At 38.9% G+C, this 19,368-nt stretch overlaps 1 protein-coding gene across 1 annotated transcript in view; it reads left to right on the forward strand.

The window, feature by feature from the left end:
• Positions 1-1,925: 1,925 nt before the first annotated feature.
• The window catches only part of LOC109421195 (EF-hand domain-containing protein D2 homolog), a 39,229-nt gene continuing 21,786 nt past the window's right edge, over positions 1,926-19,368 (forward strand). The window contains exons 1-2 of the mRNA XM_062848989.1: positions 1,926-2,058; positions 2,322-2,733. Of these exons, the coding sequence (XP_062704973.1) occupies positions 2,564-2,733 (170 nt within the window). The 5' untranslated portion in view covers positions 1,926-2,058; positions 2,322-2,563. The remainder of the gene's footprint in view (positions 2,059-2,321; positions 2,734-19,368) is intronic.

Genomic DNA, 19,368 nt, shown 5'->3' on the forward strand with positions numbered 1-19,368 from the left:
CTGCTGAACACAAGTTTAGGAGTGATCATTATTGGGTCATGGGAAGATTATGTTTGGCTTTGGGTGCCGCATCTCACCATCTCTAGGATGGCGCAGATAGGAAGGCATGCGGCTGGCAATCGACAGGTCTCGAGTTCTAATCTGGATTAAGGTAAATTTATATGTAATTCTTATTTCATAATAGGTGTTCTCAACATGAGAGCAAATGATTACTCTCGTGAGAGTTCAACATTTTTGCATTTTATTTATTTTCAGTCATTTTTGCCAAAGCTTAATAACAACTTTCCTGTACAGTAAACGCTTTGTACGTATTTGTAAAACGCTTTGAACAACAACAAAAATAAGTTGGTGCACAACATGATGCTTTATAACTTCTCCAAATTTGTGTGAACAAAACCCGAACATATGTTATTCAACATTATGCTGAATTAATTCGTCATAATGGTGCCTGTTAAATGAGTGATTGTTACCCAAGAAACAGAACTACCTGAATAACAGTTCTTTAAGCTAAAGTTTGCTTAAGAGTGGTTTGTTCCACTCTTGTACAGCAAAAATGTTTGTTGGGTAGTTGGGATATGCGCCTTTTTAACTGATTTGAAGAATCATTATTATGAAATAAAATGCTATACATTGCCACTATCAAAGCTGCCTGTATTTTCAAACATTTCCCATTTAACGAACAGCTGGAATGAGTTGTGAATCATGAAAACTCATATTGTAATCTAAATGTTCTGTCCTAATGGTAAATAAATGATGATACAAAATCATACTTAAAACGTGACTGTCCTTTCACAAGGTCGCATCTCAGCATCGCTACTTATGTACTCTGTATCACGTGATTCCACGCTACAGCACCGCGACCTTGAACTGGCTTCTGGAGCATAGCACTATTAAAACCATCTCGTGTTAATCGTTTCGACGACATTTCAGCTTGTTTTATCTCTTTGTTATCTATAGCTATAGCGCTCATGATTCAACTGTTTGTTCGTGAAGCCGCCCGTCGTCATTCATGTGACTTTTTTTTTTGTCTGTTTCAAACATTTTGGTGGACATTACCTGCTGTTAGATGAGAATAACAAGACTTCCAGCATCCAGGCAGCCAAGCAGGTGCACAACCAAACAGTACACGCTAAAACAAATTCGTACAGCTCACTCAAATATATTGTTAAACCACAGACAAAATTAAACGTAAAAACGTGTGTTGTTCTGGAATAGACTTTTTATTTTAATAGTTGAAGTTCTTTATCACAAGGTACCAAATTGGCTAATATTCCTGAAAGACTCGAGTATAATTGTATTTTAAAGAATAAAACTGCAATGATGTATATACGACGTCGACTGTCGTTCCTTGCATGCTGTATGATTTTATTCAGCCGTTATTCAGATACATTGAGAGAGCCAATTCATTGCGAGTAAATGAGCAATCGAGAGAGAAAGAAGAGAAGGAGAGTATACCACCAGCATAAACATGACCTTTTATAGAAAAAAAAGACACGTTGGTTGTTCAACTGTGTGCCTAGAATGCACTTGCAGCTGCCTGTATCAGTAGCATATGAGTATATATGTGATAAAGTGAGTATTTACAGAAGCTTGTTTTACGTTTATTATTGTATATTTTTGGGAAATTTATTTACCAAAAAAAAAAACACTGTTTGAAATTTATCACAACGCGTGCACAAGGAAAAGGACTTCTAATAACTAAAATTTTCAATACAATAATTATGAATGTATACATTAAGTTGAAAATAAACACAATCTATTGCAATTTTCGAACAAACAACAAACAATGTCTACAAAAGAAGGCTTCACTGTATCACAGAGAATACTCTTATGCTGCAGAGAGAGCAACACGCGCTGGCCGAAACACGAGAGACGGCGAAGCCGTTAAAGAGTCGGGTATCGTTTGAATTTTCAGTTTCACTTCTGCTTTCAACAGAGACGGTGGCTCTATGAAACGTGTTCTCTTGCTTGCTGTGCTGCAACCATTCTTCCTTCACAACACATCTAGTGCTCATACTCGACAACAATAATACTCACGTCTGAAGAACCCAGTCTCAGGTCCGGTAATCAATAGTAGTAGGCTCTTGCATGAAAAACAACACAGCCTCCCTTGTTCAAATGGTTCAGGCTCATTGTTAGAGCGACGTAGTAGGCATTTACATACCTACACGAGGCCGTGTGTGAGACATCCCGGTGCGTACAAACAGCGGTGAAGTAACACGATAACAAAAAGTGCAACAATAATAAGTCAGCAAAGTTCAACTTCACATCACGGTGTATGTGTCGAATGCAATTTAATTAAACTGCATTCAACCCCACAGTTAGAGGAAGAGCCAATTTGAATAGATTGAATTGGAAAAATCCCCACAATAAGTGAGTGAAAACGTGATTGTGTCTATATAGTGCTCCCCAAACCGTGGTGTGTAGGCGTATTTCCGGTCGTATCCTGTCGGCTTCCGCGCGAGTGTGGTGGTAACAGGAGAGCCATAGCAAAGCGGCTGCCATTGATCTGGCCAAGGATAACAAAAGGCGTAATTTTCAGTGAAAAATAAAGAAAACCGAAATGTCAGCTGAGTCGGAGCTTTTTTCGGTCCTGAACCGTCGTCAGCAAATCAACGATGCGTTGGAAAATGGCGAGGAAGTGAAGCACACTTACCGGGTCGTCAATGTCTACACCGAGTTTCACGAGTTCTCGCGGAAGGAAATTAAGGAGTACCAGGCGACCTTCTCCAAGTGAGTACAAGTGTGTGCACCAGATGTATAATTATTTTTGTTATCCTTCTTGGTTTTCGCCTTCCTACGCTGTCCGTGTGTAGGTATGCGATATATTCGTTGCCGTCAGATGGCACGTACCATTCTACAGTTGGTGGAAAGGGTCCGTAGAAGCAGGCCATGGCGTCGGCAATGGAATTGAATGTGTATAGGTTGCTCTATAGTAGACTACCGTGGAATGGTAGGTCAGGTCAGGACAATAACAAGAAGTATGTTTGTACATACACTTTAATTAGCATTGCAGGTTGCGTCGTATAGTTAAAGACAGTTTTCTACAATTATTGTCATTTCTCTTTTCTGATCCTAATTATTATTTATGGCTCACTCCTCCTAGAGCCTTACACTTAGAATTCGTTAAAGACGGTTCCACCCACTATACACCACTGTAATTCACCAGTTATCTTAATACGAATTCAACCGGTTTTTGAACGATAATTTGCCTATAGTAGGCCCTCCTCATAAGAACAAAAAACTGAATTAGTTGAGAAATTGCAGAATTGAACGACAAAATTATTGGTCAGGTACAAAAGAATACTCGCAGTTACTGCTCCGTTATTTCTAAAAAACGGCATGTATTTGAATAAAGGTTCGGGTCTTTGTGAGAAGAAAGTTTTCATTTCGTAACGGGTTTTTGTGAGTTTACAGTAGTGACCTTTTCATGAAAATTTAAGAGAGTGAGTTTAGTGCTTTAGAGCTTGAATGTAGCCGCTTAGATTTAATATAGTACCTAGACTAACGTAAAAACCCGGGTAGAGGAAAAAAGCTCAATAATAGCATATTTTGATATTGAGATCAAAATGTGATATTGGTTTGATTGATATAAGATATAAAATATCTAAAAATAATATCTAATATTTACTCCTGGAACATCATCATCAGATGATATTTAGATTTTGTAAGATCTAACCAATAGCAGCATGATATTCGTTTGATCTTGAAATATCAAACATTGATATTGCTCAGATGTTCCAGAAACATTTTTCAGATATTATTTTTAGATCTTATATCAATCAAACCAATATCACGTTATGATCGTCAGTACTTCACCCCTACTCAGGATAAGTTTTCGAAGGAAAACAGAGAATTTTAACATTAAAGTTACGACATCTTTGGAAAAGATTCGTAAAATTCAAAGCGAACACACAATATCGGTATATTTGATATGGAAAAGGTGTCTGGAGCCCAAAATAGCGACCAGAATATCCAAGATGGCGATCCCAAATTCAAGATTGCAGGTATTTATTGGTGTTTTAGGCTAATGAATTATTCAATTTGAATATATTTGGTATAGGAAGGATTTCCGAAGTCCAAGAATAGCAACCAGAATAACCAAGATGGCGGCTGTGTAATGGAGTTTTAGGCTCTAAACCCATTCAATATAAGTATATCTGGTATGGGGAAGAAGTCTGCGGTCTAAAATGGCGACTAAAATTTCCAAGATGGCGGACTGAAATCCATAATGACGCCTCAAAACTTAAGATTGCGTCTTTTTTTAAGAGTTTAGGGCACCATCATCAAAAGCCAGCGACACGAATGCACCCTTCAGGTGTAAAGTGTCGTAAATACATTAACAAACTAACAACAAACATCAAAAGCCAGATAAGCGATATGACTTCTGGTGCCATGGAATGGATTTTTATTAAACGTATGAAAGTGCGTCAACATGTCACTTGAGCACGAGAAAGGCGCCATCACCGCTAGGTGGATTAGTTAGGATTATACATTTTGTAGGGTTTTCATCGCTCAGAATTTAGAATTTAATTCTAGAGCATCTTAAAACAGCTCTATAATTGAGACATATCATCTAGAATTACTTTCAGATGTCAACAGAACGTTAAGAAATTCAACAGACTTGATGATTTTTGGAATATGCACGTCTTACCAATATATAAATATTTTTGTTTGTTTCAATCAGTCTTTCTACCAGACCGTTCTCTTAAATAACCCTCAAATTATTAGATATCGTTTAACTTTGACTGTAATTACTCGATGACAAGTTAATTATTGCCAAGAATGGTCGTAACACCATATTTTACCCAGTTTCATTAAGTTCAACAGTTTTTGACAGCATATCCCACAGATCCTTGTACTTATACTTCTGGAGACTCCACTTCCAAACGAAAAAAAAAAGTTTTTGAAATAAACATATATTCTCCCTGGCTATTAACGTATTCATTTTAGGAGTCGTCCGAGAGTCTATGCCACCCTGCAATTCTCATAATCATTATCAATAACAGTTAAAACTTTAAATTAATCTGTAATAAATTTGTCAAATTTTTATTTTAAATTTCAATGGGAGTTCTAGTAACCGTTTCAAAGAAGCTCCTGGGAGTTTCAGAGATTTTCAACGTAGTTTCAGATGGCTGCAAGAGAAATCCGGAGAGGTTTCTGGGGATATCAGGAGGTTTAAGGAGGGCTTTGGAGGGTGTTTCAGAGAGGTTTCGAGGCGTATCAATGGGTTTCGAAGGTTTATGAAGGAGTTTACGCGAATTTCAGGGAGCCTTAAAAGAAGTTTCAGATTTCAAGGCAATTCAGGATAGGTTCAAGGGGTTTCTGGGACTTTGGAATTGGTTTCCGGTGATGCTCTCACTTCCGTTTCAAGGGGTTTCTGAGTGGGTTTTGAGTGTTGTAGAGGGTTTCTAAAGGTTTTCCTGGGGTTTCATGAGGCTTCAGTGGGTTTTAGGGACTTCAAGTTTTCCGAGTTTGGAAGTGGTTTTCGAGAGTTGCAGTAAACTTTCAAAGAGATTTCAGTGATGTTTCAAAAGAAATTGTAAGGCGTTTCAATGCGTTTCCAGGCGTTCTTTGGGATTTCTAATATTAGGTCTTTGGAGGTTCAAGCAGGATCAGAAGGTTTTAGAGCATTTCAGAGGGCTTCTAAGAGAAGTTCAGTAGGTTTTAAGAGAGGTTTTTTTGCTATTTGCCCATTGAAGGAAGCACGACACTGGACAACAGACTAGCATCCAACGCCCAATGGCACAGCCGAAAACTTCTCCTGAAAACTGCTGCGGGATTCGAACCCACGCTCCTCAGCACGATGCGACTAAGTGCTTTGTGACACTAGCCACAGGACCACGAAGCCACACAAATATGCTTCTATTTGAGGCGTTTTAGAGCGCTTCAGGCGGTTTAGTAATTTCTGGGGACTTAAGATGCTTTAAAAGAGTTTTCAGAGATATTTCAAAAATGGCTTCAAAACGTTTCAGGTCGTTTTATGTGGGGTTTCTTAGGAACTAATGAGGGTTTCATGCAGTTCCGAAGATGTTTTTGAGGGTTTCAGAGCGCTTTCGAGAGAGCATCCGGGAATTTCAGAAACCCACCTGACGTTTCAGGGGGTGTCAGGGAAAAATTGGATCCTATATGATATATGTGAATGTGTGCCCATCGCTAGTTATCCAGCAAGTTTTCAGAGATGTATCTGAAAGGTTTCAAGCGTATGTTTGAAAGACGTTTCAGGTGTTTTTTGGGGGATTCTTGGGAGTTCTTGATAGTTGTAACGGGCTTGGTGGTCTAGTGGCTACCGCTTCTGATTCATATGCAGAAGGTCCTGGGTTCAATTACTGACCCGTCCCTTTCCTTCTGCTTTGTATATTTCTATCCACCTTCTCGATACTCTTCTCTCTATATATATACAATTCATGTATATTCATATGTTCATAGCTATTTCTAGAACCAGAAACGGTTGAAAAGCCGTATCCCTTCCTTCCAACTTTCACAGTACAGTGTCAATCTATCAGATAACGCCTACAAGCTATGCAATCGAGCGAACTGTGCCGCTTTAGTTTCATAGGAATAATCGCGCTAATCTATCACCTTACGCCTGGCATTCACGCACCAATGTGTGAACCCTCTGCCAACCATATCCCACCAACACGCCGACATCCGAATGAGTTTGTGTAGACGCAGAGGTATATTCGGTCTGATGTGGATACAAACGATTGCAATCATCACTTCCTTCCCCTTCCCCACATTGAGCTGCAACCAGACGTGGCAGGCGCCATTGTCGCCTAAAATTTAGAAGATCACCAACGCTCACACTGGTTCCTTGTGTGAGTGTAGCTGGTCTGGCGATACTGGAGTAGCATCTACGGGCGGTCAATCAAGCTCAAGCTCAAGCTCTTGGGAGTTCTTGATGGTTGCAGGGGGTTTCTGAGAGTTAATATCCAAACATTAAAAGAACGTCGAAAATTCACCATGATTTCATTTTTAAATGATATTGTATCTGACCGAGTTGACTCATAGGAAATTTTATCAAAATTGAATTTTTATGCACCTACTCGTCAATTACAAAATCGCAGGATTTTTCTACTAATCACTGTCGTACTAATTATTCCATGTTTGGACCTATAAATCAAATGATGAGGTAAACTTTCAATAACTGCAATATGTTTACATTCCACATAGCGAATGAAATTCGATAACAGCAACAACTGACAGACGCCAAAGAATTGTCAGTTGCTGCAGAATGCAGCCAGTGTGTATTCGGAAAACATCGCACTGCAACAAAAGTGCATGCGAAAAATATCGCATCGTTGTTTGTTGAGTTTGTTGCTGAGTTTGTTGAAGCACCGGTTTAGCCAATACGGAGTCGTGGGTTCGAATCCCACGAAAATGCGATGTTTTTTTTCACAAATTCATCTCTCAATGATCCGGTGCACGAATTTATGCTGGTCTGATTACTCCCACCGAAAATTTGACGATTGAGCGGTGCCGGCAGTAAGCAAGCTAGCATAAATCCTTGCAGTAGACCATATATACAGTGTATCAAACAATTGTCCGTACAGCAAATTTTTTTGTCAAAATATTTTGTCAAATGTTTATAACTTTTTTATGCGTCAATCAAAAACGCTGAAATTTTGACCAATCATGACTCAAATAATAAAGCGCCATTGGTAAAATTTTGAGTGAGATCGAATAAGTTTTCTAAAAACTTATAAGATTTTGGAACACATTTTTAAAACATTATATCTCAATATGTACTCGACGAAATTTTTTCAATGTTTTATGTGTTACATCTTATACCTAAGGCTTTCACATGCAGCTATCTTTGAGGTTTTATATTCACTACAAAAATATGAAAAATGTGCTTATGTAGCTGACGATGTTTAAAAATTTACTACATATATTTTGCACATATAATCTGCCAAACGTTTTCCACCAAAAAAAGTGCATTGACTGAACGAAAAATCCATAGGACCTACTCTTCATACATATGTAGTTTAGTAGGTCCTGTATAAAATTACACTAAGGTCTTTTTTTACACGGGTAGTTTTTCTGCTTTAACTCGGTCAATTTTGAACCTACCTATCTGATTTTCCGTACACAGGTTGTACTAACCGTGTCTACCTATGTACAAATTTTCATGTGAATTGGCTCAAAATTGACCGAGTTAAAGCAGAAAAACTACCGGTGTAAAAAAAGACCTTAGTGTATTACATTAAGAGAGTTTAAAAAAGTTGAAAATACTTGGCACTTCTATTGATCAAAATATGATAAATTTCCAAATGACACTCTGAACATATACAGATTTTTCATATTTTTTGTAGTGAATATAGAACCTCAAACGAAGCTGCATATGAAAGCCTTAGGTATAAGCTGTACCACAAAAAAAAATGAAAAAGTTTCATCAAGTACATATTGAGATATAATGTATTAAAAATGTGTTAAAAAATCTTATAAGTTTTACTAAAAGTTCTATAACTTTCAGAAAACTTATTCGATCTTGCTCAAAATTTTACCAATGGAACTTTAATATATGGGTTATAATTGGTCAAAATTTTAGCGTGTATATCATAAGCAGCATTCTGTGCCTTCTAATAACATATTTTTCCAGTATGTTCTCATTAGAAATCGGTCAAAGCAACCTGGCTGCTGTCATATTTCAGTCCGCAATCTTTAGGCCTTCACATTCAAAGGCACACACGTTGTTTTTCTTTTCGTTTGACGTTTCAAACTAGCGCCTTCTGCTAATGTTGTTGCACTACGCAGTGTCACAGTAGTGTAGTGTCAAAGAATTCTCAGGAATTACCACAATTACCACAATTATCAATAAACTTGAACTCATACACCTATCGCGATCTCAGCCCACTCGGATCCATGACAAAGACGATGCGATTGACAAACGTTTTCACTGCCAGGCCAGCTGACCGGTTGTTGTAGGAATGAAGGAATCATGCGCGCGATAATGAGTGAGTCATTCGGATTCAGTATGACCACCCCGACCACAGAAACCAACACCATCCATATAGGGATATCCCCAGTCCAGCCCAGCAGCAGCCACGATGTATAAAAATAATCACAGCTTTAAACAACCGGTCTCCCCCTTTTTCTACAGTCCCAATAGGCACTGGCGGATCGTAGTAGGCCTGGGACGGGCTAATATTCCTCCAACCTCCAACCAGGAACAAAGAATATTGATGAATGGAGCGTATGCTCAGCTCAATGCTCCTCCTGATGCGAGGAGGTGAGGACATTACACCCTACGTAGTAAATTGTACACGAGGTTTGAACTTGGAATATGGACAACATACTGAATAAAGGAAATGACGAGATTTGTTATCAACACGAGAGAGTAATAATAATTCAAATTGAGGAAGGCATGCCTCCCCAGCACATGACAGTAACTGTTGTGTGTTCAATTACGCATATTGTACGATACAGTCAGTCAGAGTTCGGTTCGGTATGGGGCTCCGTGTATGACTCATAAAGCAATATGCAATGGCGACAAATAATAGACACCTATCGCACTCGTTACAGGGAAATAATAGTGACCGGTTTACCAGTGAAGTGATTGCAATATAGCATGGGGCTTTGGGCTTTCTCGAGTCTTCTCGCTTTCATGCGACAAGAGGGGGGATTTGCTTCTTATAGCATATTCTGCGTGCAAAACCGCAAAGCAGGCGGTGAGTCAGTCTAGACTTGTCGTTGTTGGTGGTAACGCCGCGCTGCTGTTCGGCAAGACGATCAGCATGGACGACAATCATAGTAAACCTGAATCGATGTCGTCTCGTCATCACCGGTGTGCAAACAGCAATTGCTCAATGGGTGACACGTAATATTGATTTGTAATAGTATCTTTATTTTGTTACAAAAACAAGTACATGTTTTGCATTTGAGAAACAAATCTAAGGTTTTGAAATCTTCAAGACTGTCAATCAGCGTAGGCTAATGCAAAATAAATTCGTAATCGATGAGTAATATGTAAATGACAGATAATGTCATCTTCCTGTTTCATATTTTTCAACTGCGATGTGATTGAACTAATGAACTTAGTCATCATTTTAACCAACACTCATCAAATTTACATTTTTTTATTTTTGATCTTTTTCGCACACCAAAGTGCATGGAAAAACTATATGTTCACTACAAAAGCTAATTTCTAACATTCGCTTACTATTACATATACTAAAATTGAAACAAAAATCGTATCGGAAGCAAAATATGGTTTTTGTCTTTATACGAAACAAAACACAATATTTATAATAACGATAGGGTCTGGGACCATTTAGGCAGGAACACCTATTTTGGGCACTTGCTGCCATAACTCAGTCAATTTTGAACCTTTTGACTTGATTTTTGAGGCACGATCAGATACGCATAGTATCTAGCCATGTTCCAAAATTGAAGTCAATCGGTTTGAAATTGACTGAGTTATAGCAGCAAGTGCCTAAAATAAGTGCCCACCTCCAAAAGGTCCAAGACCCTACTTAATTTTTGTCAACATGTTATATTGAATACACTAGAAGGACACTACATATTGCCGTAAGGTGGGTTATAGTCTATTTTACGAAACGACAACAGTGTTGATATTGATATTAACACTCACGGGCTTGGGCGCAACCTCCTGTCAAATTTTCATTCATGAAATGAGCGATCAGCTGATCCGAAACGTCTCGTAAAATGGCTCATTGAGGCTTTACCGTCTATCTCCGTTAGTTTGAACAACAGCTCATGCAAACCATCGGGGACATGTTCAATTTGAACATCTAGTAATCCTATAGGCAAAAAACAATTTTTGAACCATCTCGTTTCAGTTTGAACGATGTGCAGATTAGCGGGGTTCACATTAAAAAGTGTTCAGATTAGAAGCGGTCAAACCACTGTTTTAAATTGTTTCAACCAAAACCACCTGTATAAATGAAATATATAATAAATTATATTTTTGGACATAAAAACTTAATATCTATGCTCTGTACGCGCTCCTCCAACATTTTTGTTTGAGAGATTCCAAGCTGTAAGTTATAAAAAGTATGTTTTCATTATCGACGATTAGGTAGTAATCATGTATTGTAAAATACAAATTGATTAATTTACATTGCCATGTTGAAGCGCTTATGTAATCATACGCTTTGAGTTTTTGCTACACTTCGCTTTGCGTAAAATGTGGTTATTCTGGTACACTATGTTTAAAAATTCGGCATGCTTCGCTTACTTTTTGCAGCATCCGCTGGCGCTGACTGGCAGAGGGTTATGAGATGATCGATCGATCGATCGGGTATGGATGCAATGCAAATAACAAAAATCGAAAGCAATGGAGATCATTGCATAATGATGGATGAGAGCTTTGAGTGCAAAAAGTCCTTTCCTTTTCAAGAAGGCTAACCCGCGAGAGAAGTCACGGTCAACAACGGTGTGAAGAGAGAGACTATTATCACCAATCACACCGGAGAAACCAATTTACCGATTTCAAAAATGCACCCACAGAGAAACAGACGTCGCACTCTCATCGCTTCCCATCGATCACCTATTTAACGGGTGATTCAAATATTCAGTAGTAGGTCGATGCTGGTATCGTTTTTGCTCCTGTTTGACGTTTGCTCACTACCGCCATCTAGTGGCGGCCCGGCCTAACACAGTACATTTAGCATTGGGCGATTAAGTTTTTATGACGATGTTTCTTAATGAAATTGTTTAAGTGTTACGTCTGTTTCTCTGTGATGCACCTATACCTGACCATACGGGCCGGCGAGTTTTTCGGTAGCGTCGAGTCGCATTTCAAGGTGAGAAACCATTGTCTTTTTGGTAGAGTCTCACCCGGCGCTTCTTTTCTCTCACAGAGGATAACGATCAATGCTCTCAGCACCTCTTAGTTCGGTTTGTGAACTGTTAAGCACGTGCGGGTTCAGTGTTTGAGTTTTGAGCTGGTCACGAGAATTCTTGAGCATGCCGTGTTTGACGCAAAATAAACAATAACATTAATGCTCACTTGTCCTACAAGAAGCTTTTATTACCCTTTCAGTTGATTCGTCCAAACGAAGTGAAGAAAAACCTTTCAATAACATTCCGCATCTAACGAAAGTGAAATAAAAGCACAACAAAGATGAAAGGAAAAGTGAGGGAGATGAAAATTCACATTGGCTTTTATTGGTCTGTTAATTAGAGACGGCGTGAACTTGCTGGCGCTGGCGGATTCAAACCAATCATAGCCTCTAAACCATTGAAGAAATTTTTGTATTTTCTTTCGATCTTTGTTTGCGAAGCACACTTCTTGTGGATTGAACTGAACGTGAACATCCGAAGCCACCAACCGGTTTTCTGCCGTGCATGCAAAGACACCTACCACCATATGCCAAAATTAACGAGAACTTCGTTTTGAACGAACATCTAAGAATGTGAACTGCTGTTTTCAATTTTCAATTCAACTCCATCACAGTAGCCCTTGAAATGCAATTAACAATAAAACAAGTGCAGAGCAGAGATGTAGTTGAAAGTTAAACTTCCACAACAAGGCCTACTTGATCGAGTGGCGCTTGTTAATAATAATGTTGTTGTGTAGAGCTGCTGAAATCCAAGGTTGCCACCGGCAACGCGCTTAAAACCGGTGGTTGCTTTGATTGTAGGGCACGCGTTCTCCGGTCTTGCGGCTGCATTTTTATTTATATTTGCCGATAAAATGTGGGGTATTAATTATAACACCGGTGCGGCACGGCGTTCGATTACAATTGCAACCTTTTGCCTTTATTTGCTGGATTGGCGATTTCACCTCGACCTGGAATTGACTATGGGCAAGTAAACAAATTCTCATCGTCGTCGTTGAAAGTACAACTAAACTAAACTGTATCAAGTTATGTTGCAAGTACACGAAGCCGCCCATATGTGAATTCTATCTTATAAGGTACATAATCACATATCTTGCCCAGCTGATCTCATTCTTAACAGGAATCCGACACTGAGTTCAGTGGCATTCGCAGCCAGCCATATAAAATGTTACTATTGCAGGCCTGAAACGCAGCGAGCAAATATTTGATATGATTCAAAGATAATGAGAGTAAAACTGAAATACAATCCACCGTATTGTGGCTTTGACGCTGTCAGAGATAAAATTACGCCATTCTGCTTCTTCTTGTTTTGCTTGGTTTATTCTAGGTAAATGAGCTGAGAATTGGGAGTAGACTACTCTACGATATTGAGTATATGAAATGTGACATCAAATCTAATGCGACTCATCTGCGCAACTTGAATTCAACAGTGAATTTCAATTAATAATTAGGTAGCATCCATTTATTACGTAACGGTAAAATCGACATTTTTGATATCCTATCCTTAACCTCCTTCCTCCGTAACGTTTTGCCTTTCTCGTACACCAAAGTGTACTGAAACGCCTTATGTTCACAATTTTCGATAGAAGGCTCGAAGGTTCAAGTCACATATATCAATCAACTCAGTTGGACGCATTGAGATGATGTCTGTATGTGTGTATGTATGTATGTCTGTGCGCAAAAAAAGTTCACTCACTTTTATGGCACTTCCCATTGATCGATTTTAGGAATTATAGCTCGAATCGAATCGGAATTTTACCGCATTGTTTGCTATCAAAAATGGTCCGGATCGGTCGAGGCGTTCCGAAGTTATGGCCATTTCAGTGATCCAGATCAGCACCGGTAGAACTGGCCGTATATAAAACTGAACCAAGTCCCATCATGCATCACATCAAACTGCGGCAAATTTTGTTACCTTTAGCATGGTTGACGAATTTTGTGCGGAAATCACAACTGGAAACCAGAAATTCCACGATATCGGCCCAAAATTTAAAATGGCAGCCTAATACTCAAGATGGCGGCTCCAAATTCAATTGGGTATATTTGGTATAAGGAAGATAACCGGAGTTCGAAAATGACGACCAGACTATCCAAGATGGAGGTCTAAAATCCAAGATGGCGATTGTTTAATTGAGTTTTAGGCTCTAAAATAATGCAATATGGAGTATATTTGGTATGGGGAAGCTGTCCGGAGTCCAAAAATGGCGACCAGAATATCCTAGATGGCGGTCATAAATCCAAAATGTCGTCTGTTCAATGTAGTTTTATGCTCTAAAATCATGAAATGTTGGTATATTTGGCATGGGGAAGATATCTAGGCTTCAAAAATAGCGACCAGGATATTCAAGATGGCGGCTACAAATTCAAGGTGGCAGCTGTTCAATGATGGCGGCTCAAAATTCAAGATTGCGATTTTTTTAAGAGTTTAGATAAGGCCCAAACATTAAAAGCCGAATAAACTATTAGATTTCCGGTATTCTGAAATGGATTTTTGTTAATCCATTTCATTTGAGTTTTGTTGAAATTGGTTTTCGAAGGCACGAGAAAGGCACCACCGTCGTCGCTAGGTGGATTAATTAGGGATTTTTTTTGTATGAAAACCCTAAAATTTGTGTATGGGCCGTAATGCTCGGTCTTATCGAGCTTCAATCGCGATGAATTTGACCAAATTTTAATTTTCCCATACAGCGTTGACCCACCCTAGTGGGCATGGTCTTAGACCTCCGTCTACTCTTTAATGTATCTTTTCACAGTCTACTTGCAATCAGGTATCAGGCCGGCTCTAGAGACACGTTATCCTCCATTTGGGACATTTGTACCATGGTCATAAAAATATACAATTTTGTTTGAAGACATCACTCAAAACTTCAATGACTCCTGGAATTTATTTAGGAATTCATTCAGATGTTCTTCTTGGTTTTCTTATCCACGGTTCAAGAATTCATTCAGCAATTCTTCGTGATTTACTCCAGGAATTTCTTCAGGAATTCTTCTAAGATTTTTTTAAGAAACTAGCTGTCCCGGCAAACTTTGTCTTGCCGTCTTGTGGTGGTTTGACAACTGTTACGATCAAAATAGCACCGCACTCTAGATTGGTGTCATTTCGATCGAGTCGATTTCCTACCCAGCTCATGAAAAATCAGTTCTTTATCAATTTTCTTACTTTTCTAGTTGATTTTCATAACGTTTTTTTGTATATAAACACAGCCACCATGAATACGAATCAAACCGTGCAAGAGTCATGATGATCCGTTCACCCGTTCTTGAGTTTTGTTGCCTCAAAGGGACAACAAACTTATTTTTATATATATAGATAGATATAGATATAGATTCCTCTAAAAATAGCTTCAGAGATTCCTCAAGGAGTTCTTTCAGGGATTCCTCCAGGAATTTCTTTAGCGATTTTTCTAGATTTTTTTTCTGGGTTTTCTCCCGCAGTTCCGTCAGGGATCTGTCCAGGAGTTTTCTGGGACCTATTTAAGAGATTTCTTCTGAAATTATTTGAAAAATTTCTCTCGAAGTTTCTTGGAGAATTTCTTCTGGAACTTCTTGTAGGATTTCTTCAGGGTTTCCTAAAGGAACTGTTTCTGTAATTTCAGCAGGGTTTTTTTGTTATGGATTTCGCTTTAAATTCCTAGATGGGTGTCTTCTGGAAAACAATGAGGGATCGCATCTCCAGGAACCTCGTTATTAATTCCTCTTGGTGTTCCCTTAAAGATTCATCCAGGGACTTTTCCAGGGATTTTTCCATAAACTTTTCAGGGATTCCTGAAGGATTTCCTTCAGGATTTTCTGCTTGAATTTTTTGTTGGATTTTTCCAAGAACTCTTTGAGAAATTCTAACATAAACTCCTTCATGGATTCCTTCAGCAACACCTTCAGTGATTTCTCCATTGATTCCTGGATTGGATTCCTTTAAAAACTTCTAATTGAATTCCTTGCAATTGCTAGGGAGATTTCTCTAGGAATTCCTTCATAATTTATTCAGAAATTTCATCAGGAACTCCTTCAGGGTCTTCTCCAGGAATTTCTTCAGAGATTTCTCCAGGAACTTTTCGGGAATTGCTACAGAAATTCATCCTTGAATTCTTTGTGGAATTTCCTCTGGGATTTCTTGAGGGATTTCTTCCTTCATGGAACTCCTTCACGGACTTTCATCCAGGCGATTCATCCAGGGATTCCTTCTTGATTTCTTCCAGGATTTTTTTCTGGGATTGTCCAGGAAATCTTTAAGGAACTTCTCCTGGAATTTGTAGAGATGTTTCTCTAGGAATTCTATCAAGGATTTCTTCATGAACGGCCTCAGGAATTTCTTCTCTAATTCCATTAGTGAATTCTCCAGGGGTTTCTTCATGGAATTCTCCAGGAACTCCACCAGAAATTTATCCATGAATTCCTTCAGGGATATCTCTTTGAATTTTGTGTGGAATTTCTCCCGGATTCCTTGAGGGATTTCCTCGTACACTCCTTTAGGAACTCCTCTAGGAATCACTTCAGGCGGGCTTTTTTCCTGGAATTGTTTGAGGGATTTCTCCTGAAATAGTTGGACAGATTTCTTTAGGAACGTCTTCTGGAATTTCTTATCAAATTTCCTCAAGGATTTCTCCAGGAACTACTTCGTGGATTTCAGCAGGAGCTCATTCAGAGACTCCTTCTGGGATTCCTCCAGGAATTTCTTGAAGGATTTTTAAGGAATAACTTCCTCATAGAATTCTTTGGAGGATTTCAGCTGGAGTTCCTGTGGGATTTTTTTTCTGGAATTTGTTGAGGTACTCCTCCAGAAATCTTTCTGGGACTCCCCCAGAATTTCTTTTTTCAGAGATTCTTTCGGAAATTTATTCATGGAATTTGTCATGTATTTTTATGGAATTCTCTTCAAGTCGCTGTAAAATTTCGTCCTGCAATTGCCGGAGAGATTTTTCCACGAATTCTTTTAGGGAATCCTCCAAGAACTCCTTCAGAGATTTCATCAGAATTTCTTCCATAAACTCTCCGGGGACTACTCCTGGAATTTCTTCACGGATTTCTCCTTGAATTTTGTAGGGATTTTTTTCCGGAATTCTTTGATGGATTTCTTCATAAACTCCTTTAGGGATTCCTCTAGGAATCATTCCAGTGACTATTCCAGGAATTCTTTGAGGGATTTCTCCTGGAATACTTGGAGAGATTTCTTTAGGAACTCCTTTTAAGATTTCTTATCAAATTCCTTCAAGGATTTCTCGAAGAACTTCTGCAGAGATTTCTCCAAGAGTTTCTTCATAAACCCATCAGATAGTGCTTCAGGGATTTTTACAACTTCTTCAGAGATTTCTTCTTGGACTTTATCCTAGTTATGAAAAAATCCTAGAGTTCTTTGTGGAATTTCTCTGGGATTTTGTCATAAACTTTTTCACGGACTCCTCCAGGAATTTCTTCTTGAATTCCTCCAGGTTTTTTTCCAGGGATTTTCCTGGAAATCTTCAAGGGACTTCTCCTGGAATTTGTGGAGATGTTTCTCTAAGAACTCCATCAAGGATTTCTCTATGAACTGCCTCAGGAATTTCTTCTCTAATTCAATCAGTGAATTCTCGAGGAGCTTCTTCATGGAATTTTCCATGAACTCCTCCAGAAATTTATCCTTGAGTTCCTTCAGGAATTTTGTGTGGAATTTCTCCCGGATTCCTTGAGGAATTTCTTCGTACACTCCTTTAGGAATTCCTCTAGGAATCACTCCAAGGATTTTTCCTGGAATTCTTTGAGGGATTCCTCCTGGAACAGTTGGAGAGATTTCTTTAGGAGCTTTTTCTTGGATTTCTTATTAAATTTCTCTAAGAATTTCTCCAGGAGCTTCTGGATTTCTGGATTTCTGCAGGAACTCCTTCGTGGATTTTAACAGGAGCTCATTATGGGACTCCTACTGGGATTCCTCCAGGTATTTCTTGATGGATTTTCAAGTAACAACTTCGAAAATTCCTCCTAGAATTCTTGGAGGAGTTTTATCTGGAGTTTCTTAAGGATGTTTTTCTGGAATTTCTAGAGTTGTTCCTCCAGGAATCCTTCAGGGATTACTCCAAGAGTTCCTTCAATAATTTACCAGTAAGTGCTTCAGCGATTTTCGCAGATTTTTTTTTTCAGGAATTCCTCCGGGAATGACTTCTTGGATTTTTTCAGGTTTTTTTTTTATGGAATTCTTTGAGAGATTTCTCTTGAAGTTTCTGGAGAATGTTCTCTCGTAATTGCTGGGGAGATTTTTCCAGGAATTCTTTTAAGGATTCCTTCAAGAACTCGTTCAGGGATTTCTTCACAAATTCTTCCAGAAATTCTTCGAGAATTCTTAATGGAATTTCTTCAAGTTTTTTTTTCCTGGAATTGTTCAAGAAATTTTCTCAAGAATTTCCTTCCTGTAACTTCTTCAGGGATTCATTCGGGAATTCTTCAAGGGTTTCTTCAGGGGATCCTCATGAAGTTCATCCAGCGATTCCATCTGAAATTTCTATCATGATTTCCCTCGGAGTTCCATCTGGGTTTCCGCTAGAAGTTTCTTTTGTGATCTCTTCAGGAGTAATTACGGGGTGTCTCCTGAAGTTCCCAAAGTTTCCCTCAAGATCACCTTCAGGGATTCTCCCAGGAGTTCCTTCAGGAGCATTTTTTTTGGGTTTCTTGCAGGAGTCCAGTGGCATTCGGCCTTTGAAAGAAACTCCTCCGATGCATACGGAAGGACCTTTGAACTGAATTGTATGCAAAATATCATTCCACAGCTTTCTTCAATGATTCTACATAAACATCGTTCAGCGATTCCACCTGAAGTACCCTTTGATTCCTCCAAAAATTCCTGATGTGGTTTCTAGGTAAATTCCTTGAGTAGTTCTTCCTAGAGTTTTTCCAGGGATTCTTCCAGGAACTCCTGCAGGAATTCTTCCAAGAGTCCTCGCAATCTATTTGGAACAGCTTTAAAATTCTAGAACAAGCTAATTCAGGAATTCATTCAGGAATTCTTTCAGGAGTTTCTTCAGGGGTTCCTCATGAAATTTGTCCAGCGATTCCATCTGAATATTCATTCGTGATTTCCCTGGGAGTGTCATCAGGGATTCCCCCAGGAGTTTCTTCTGTGAATTCTTCACGAGTTTCTTATGTGGAGTCTCCTGAAGTTCCTTCGGGGATTCCCCAAGAAGTTTTTCCAGGGTTTCTCTCAGGATCTCGTTAAGGCATTCTCCCAGGTGTCCCTTCAGGGATTCCTTCAGCTTTTTTGGAATTTACTTCGGAATTTCTCTATACGTAAGCCCAGCTTGCCAGTGGCATTCGGCCTTTGAACGATCCATCTCTTTTTAAATGCACAGAAACAAACTGCGACGCATACGGAAATGCCTTTTGAACTGAATTTTCTTCAAAATATTATGGTACAGCTTTCTTCAATGGTTCTTCATGAAAATCGTTCAGCGATTCCACCTGAAGTACTTTTTGTGATTCCTCCAAGAGTTCCTCATGTGGTTTCTACTGAAATTCCTTGAGTATTTCCTCCAGGAGTTTTTCCAAGGATTCCTCCTGGGACTGCTGCAGGAATTCATCCAAAAGTCCTCGCCTA

Source organism: Aedes albopictus, chromosome 2 (genome assembly GCF_035046485.1).
Source record: "Aedes albopictus strain Foshan chromosome 2, AalbF5, whole genome shotgun sequence".
In the NCBI taxonomy this organism is placed as follows: Eukaryota; Metazoa; Arthropoda; class Insecta; order Diptera; family Culicidae; genus Aedes; species Aedes albopictus.